Here is a 6175-nt window from a genome sequence, read left to right on the forward strand (position 1 = left end):
CATGAATAGGTTCCCTTGCTTGGCTTGGGCTGGTCCCGTCTGCAGTCGAGTCACACCGTGAATGGATACTGGCCCATTTAATCTTAATACCACTCCCCCACTCGACGATATCCGGTCCACTTCCTCGCACGAGTGCACGACCGCTGCCCTTGAACAGCCGCGACTCCCTGGGCCTTGGGGACATGTCAATAACGTTTTGGCTTTTCTAGCTTTTGTTACACTATGTCTAGCTTTTGTTTCATGCTAGAGGGTTCTTGCAGCGATACGATTGCCTTAGCGACGGTGACACCGTTGGGCGCTGTTTCCCCATTGGTGGTGTCGTGTTTCTTCTCTAGTATGTCATTCAAAGGGTGAAAACCAGGTCCACTTTGGATGTGCAACGGTGGCGCCAACGGCGTCGCTCTCTTCCTGAAGGCGTCACATCTGGATTATCGCCGTGGCTTCGATGCGAGACGTGGGTTCGCGACTGGTAGTCGGAGCTGCTCTTAGGTGTTTGAGCTTGGCAATGATGACCTGTGGCGGCCATTACCTTTAGACTCATCGGGGGGTGACTAGTGGGTGGCCTGCCATGGAAAGTCGGTGCTGATGGCAGCTTGGCTTCCATGCTCGGCAACGATGACTCATGATAATGTGTCGTGTTTGTGCTCAACTACGTTGTAGGGTGATTAGCCCCTCATGTGTCATTTTGGCATCTCGGTTGGCTAAACTTCTTGTACATTTTATTGTTCTTTCGTCTTAATTGAGCGCGGTATGCCTTTGTTTCAAAAAAGAAGAAATGCCAATATTTAGGAGAGTGGAACGCATGGAGACGGATATGATCAAACATTATCTCACTCGATCGAGGCAAGAGAAGAATTATATATCTTATATTTTATTATACAACAGCAAAACTAGAAATTATAACTTGCAATTTGATCTAATCTAACAAAACATGCCCATGCCCATCTCCATACGTAATGGACCTGTATCGTTGGTTCAATTTTTTTTTTTATTGGAATGCGACATATCTGATGAGTCTCAATGTTTCAAGATACTAGTACGAGTCGCGCACCCTCGCGCGCGTCCGTGGGCACAGGGAAGTCTTTGAAGACGGGCAAAACGTCTTGGATATCTGTTATTACACCTAAAAAATATAGACTGCTTTCGTCCAACACTTTTTTCCTGCGCGCGCTCGAACTCCGAGTTTGATACGATTTTGAGCCTCCCGCGTACGGCGTACCCCTCGTTCGACGCCCGCCCCTGGGCTTCCACCAGTAGCAGAAGGGCCTCCGGCAGAGCTCCACGGCCGACGCGCGGACGCCGCCGCAAAAGCAAACGCGTTGCATTTGTAACGGGCACCGGCCGGCGGCTCTGGTTCCTGACGCGGGCGTTCATGAAAATGTGGAGGCGGACCGCGGACGTCGTCGTCGGGGTCGATCGAACCAGGGGCGGATTCACCAATGTGGTGAGCTCTGGCGGCCACCAGACCTACCCTCCGGTGACCACCCCCTGTCCTTGCACCTGGGCGAGACATGGAGGGCTCTGCCATGGCCGATGTCTGTTTTTGCGAGTAGGAAAACGATGACGATGAGTATAATGGAAGTCCAGGCCCCAGACGCAACACGCAAGCTGATTTGGATGACCATCTGGGTTGTGTTTGTTGTGGCTGTTATTCAGTTCCAGTATTCCACCGTTTCTTGCTTCGGCTGGTTCCGACTTCCACCAAGCACAATCCTGATCGAGTGATCGCTCCACCAGCTAGCGCGACTGCGAGTCTTCGTCACTTCGTGTAGCTCAAAAACAAGCACAGACGACATCTGCTGCTCATCATGAACTAGAAGCCCAGGCTGTTGATGATCAAGAACTGGAAAAAACTGAGGAATGAAATTATTGCCACGTCCTACACTGACATATAGTCTTCATTCAACATTAGTATAATCATCCAATGTTTAATTTCATATTTTAGCAATCTTTGTTTTGCCACATTAATATCTCTTTTTTTTTCTATATATGATTGTCAAGAGTGGAAAAAGAGGGGAATGATGTGGGGAGTGCACAGAAAGGGAATATGGTTCCAATTGATAAATAATTAAAGATAAAGAACAAAGAAGACCTAAATGGATTTAAAAATAGTTTAGGGTTCCCAATGCAAAAATGTTTATTAGCTTTTTTTTATTTTGTTTAAATGATCAAGTTTGTCACCGTGCAACGCACACGGGCATTTATCTAGTATAGATACAAGAGTAATAAGAGTTAAATATACATTGAAAACGTGTATATTACACATATACGTTGGTGCATAGGTATATATTATATCCGGTTTTCGACATTACAGAGTAACTTGCAGTTTCTTTGCCCTCCTTGGTAACTGAAGGATAATGGGCCGTCGCCACCGTCCAGGCATGCCCGGGCTCACTGCATATTCCTGCTTTTTCGAGCTTGGGAAGCCGAAGAAGGGCGACTTCGTGTTCGTCTCAGCGGCGTCAGGCGCCGTCGGGCAGGTCGTCGGGCAGCTTGCCAAGATCGCCGGTTGCTACGTGGTTGGCAGCGCCGGCTCCGACGAGAAGATCAGTCTCCTCAAGACCAAGTTCGGCTACGACGACGCGTTCAACTACAAGTCCGAGACCGAGCTCGTCACCGCGCTCAAGCGGTGCCTTCCTGACGGCATCGACATCTACTTCGACAGCGTGGGCGGCGCGACGCTGGACGCCGCTCTGCTGCACATGCGCCACGGCGGCAGGGTCGCCGTCTGTGGCATGGTCTCGCAGTACGGTTTGGAGGAGCCGTACGGCGTGCGCAACCTGTACTGCATCATCGGCAAGACCATCCGGATGGAGGGTTTCAACGTTAATGGCTACTTCCATCTGTACCCGAGGCTTGAGGAGGAGATGGCTGGCTACATCAAGCACGGAAAGGTCACCATCGTGGAGGACGTCGTCGAGGGCATTGACGGCGCACCGGCAGCTCTAATCGGGTTGTTCTCTGGCAAAAATGTAGGGAAGCAGTTGGTTGCGATTGCCAGGGCATGAATGAATTATTGAAGCAGGAACAAGTCTTATGCTACTTGTGTGACGCCAGCGGACTGGGTGTGGTCTGGGGGTAATACAATCTGATGGGATAATAGAGCCCCTCCCTACCAGCATCATAACGTTATTGTATTGAGAACAAACATATTTACAATTTGCATTTCATCAGCATATTCACATCTAAATAAATGCCAGTGTACTATTATTCAACACATTTCCGTCATGATAAATCAAACAAGCAGTCACTCGTGTTAGTACATCTCCTCACTCTCTAAATCATTATTTAGAGAGTCATCTGCATAAAAATCACTTTCTATATGTTATTACTCACCAACAACTTTTTTATATCTTGTGTATACCCTAAAGAGCTATTTTCGCCATCGATCTTTAGCTAGCGAGAAATCCGGAATTAAAGATGACTATATTTAGATAACCACTTAAGGAAGCTGTTGGAGGATATTTTTTTCCATCAAAATCTCAATTCCTAACAATTAGTAAGGATATAGAGTCTTGGAGTTGCTCTTAATACGTTGTATAGGTGATTATGGAAACCAACTGCATGATCTGGTTTAAAAAACCATATACACTACTTAAATAATTTGTAGTGGCGGCTAGTAAGCCTCTATAGACGTACCTGACCTAGACGCTCTACATGTCCATTGATTTGTAGATGTGGCTAGAAACATGAATCGCGTCTACAAATCAATTTCTAGAGGCGGATCGAAATCTGGCCATCTCGATCTAGAAACCATTCACCAAGCAGGTCAGATCGTCGAGCATCACAACTCACAAGTCATGTGATTTTTCACGTATGTACAGCTGGTTGGATTCAAACACCTAACCACTTCACCTCAAATCACTTTTGACTAAAGGATAGATACATTCCTTTTGTATTCACTTTACTAGATTATGAAATTATTATTTGAGATGTTAAACAAATTCAAATGAAAAATATTTCAACTGGAAAGTTGTAGATATCATCAAGTACTGCAACTTTGGTTGGTGGTTCCTCCAACTAAGACCGTTCCAAAAATTAAAATATAAGAAATTCAAATAGAATTTTCATTGGATAACATGATTTCAAATGAAAAAGGTTATCAATTACAAAGTTGTATAGCTCTTTGAGATCTACAACTTTAGGTTGGTCATTTCTCCATTTGAGGTCATTTGAAAAATTTGAATATCAAAATATGTGAATTTGGGGACCATAGATTATTTTCCATGAAAAAAATTATCAACTATAATGCTTTTGATCTTTTTTTGAGATCTATATCTTTGATTTTGGTCATTTCTGCATCTGAAGTCATTTTTAAAATAAAAAAAATTTGAATTTCGAAATGTTAGAACTTCAAGCAGAATTTGCTGGATCTATATGATTTCAAATGAACAAGTCATCGACTATAAAGTTGTAGATATGTTCGAGGTATCTAACTCTGATATAAAAGTTTGTTTTCATACGTCTTTGTTAGAAAAAAAATTGAATTTTATAATGTTGCACCAATTTTGATAAGTGACCACTACAAATTGATACCCAACTTTGATATAAAAGTTTATTTTCATACGTCTTTGTTAGAAAAAATTATGAATTTTTATTATGTTGCACTTATTTTAGAGACGGTTCTAGATCCAGGCGCCACTACAAATTGATTCCTAGAGGCGTGGCTCAAGATATAGCTGTCTCTAAAGAACGAGGCATTTTTAGAGGCGACTAAAAATATCTGCCATCTCTAAAAATTTATATCTAGAGACAGTCATTTCAGAAACCATTTTTAAACGTAGTTTTAGATAGAGCTGCCTCTACTAAAAAAGTGACATTGCTACAAATCAATTTTGTAATAGTAAGATGGTAAACCTCATGCTTTTGTGGTGAATGACAGCTAGCTAGATTTTTGAAATGTAAATCTAACACTTTTCCGGGCATCGGACAGGGCTGGGCGGTAGACGCAGGGCGGCGCTGGCGGTGTCCATGGGGAAGAAGAATGGTGATTGAACAAAGAAGAATGGTGACTTAGAGATGACTTGTGGGGCCCATGTATCAGTGATGTGGAGGACTAGAGGGAGAGAGTAGCAGGGACACTTTAGTCAATACAAGAATATAGTGGCCTGCAGATGGGACCAACAATGTCTAGACCATAGAAAGTGGAAAGATTTTTTTTTACGCGAGAAAGTGGCAAGATTTAGGTAGATGACAAATTATAATGGCAAGTTTCTAATTAGATGAATTGTAGTGGTTTTTCTGGTAACCGTAAATTTTATAATGGCATGAATGCAAATAGCCAATATGCAATCATCGCAACCACTCACCAAGCACCCACAACCATGTGTGAATCCCTCGTATCTTGTTCTCTTTCTTTTTCTCGATTACACAGCATCATTTAGACACTCACAACGCACGCACATTGACCCCAATGAATACACACACGCAAACTCTATCTATGTGAGCATCTTCGAAGACTGAACCGGTAAATCCTTGAGATTGACCAAATCACCACAGGCGCCTCGCTATCGACGAGAAAGTCGATCGCCTACCACCGAAAACATAAAAGCCGTTAAATCCAGGAGTATTCGCTCTCACGAGGAGTCAAACCCAGAACCTGAGGTGCTACTGAAGCTCTTGTAACCATTAAGCTACAGGCCCTTTCGCTCATATCTTATTTTGCAACTTCTTGTACTACCCCATATGAAACTGAGATCGCCATATTAGCAATCATAGCAGCTCCTCACCAAGCACTAAGCATGCGTGAATCCCTCATCTTATTTTCTAACTTCTGTACTTATATGAATCTGAGCTCTTCATATGAGCAATCATTGCAGCCGTTCACCAAGCACCAACCATGCATGAATCCCTCATCTTATTTTCCAACTTGTCTGCTACTACTACAGTACTACCCCAGATGAAACTGAGGTCCATAGCCGCCTCCAAGAATACCTCTTGTCTGCTACTACTACAGTGCTACCCCAGATGAAACTGAGCTCCATAGCCGCATACCTCATCTTATTTTGTAGCTTCTGTACCTACTTCCCCATATGGAACTGAGCTCCGTAGCCGCCCCTCTACTTTTAGTTATGAATAGAAAAGACAGGCCGGCCTAGTAGTGGATAGATGATGTACAGTTGTAGAAGTATATATAGCTACTCGGAGTGAACCAATCCGAAAGTAGACCAAAGTG

At 43.7% G+C, this 6175-nt stretch overlaps 1 protein-coding gene across 1 annotated transcript; it reads left to right on the top strand.

Annotated features, from left to right (window-relative positions):
- The first annotated feature begins 2381 nt into the window (after positions 1–2381).
- LOC136481730 (2-alkenal reductase (NADP(+)-dependent)-like) lies at positions 2382–3008 on the top strand. The gene has a single exon (XM_066479042.1). The coding sequence runs from the start codon at positions 2382–2384 to the stop codon at positions 3006–3008; it is 627 nt and encodes a 208-aa protein (XP_066335139.1).
- Positions 3009–6175: the final 3167 nt, after the last annotated feature.

The sequence above is a fragment of the Miscanthus floridulus genome, chromosome 9 (genome assembly GCF_019320115.1).
Source record: "Miscanthus floridulus cultivar M001 chromosome 9, ASM1932011v1, whole genome shotgun sequence".
Lineage (NCBI taxonomy): Eukaryota > Viridiplantae > Streptophyta > Magnoliopsida > Poales > Poaceae > Miscanthus > Miscanthus floridulus.

What these genes read in the sequence shown, in the direction of transcription:
- LOC136481730 (XM_066479042.1), top strand. Translation starts at nt 2,382, where the DNA reads ATGCCCGGGCTCACTGCATATTCCTGCTTTTTCGAGCTTGGGAAGCCG.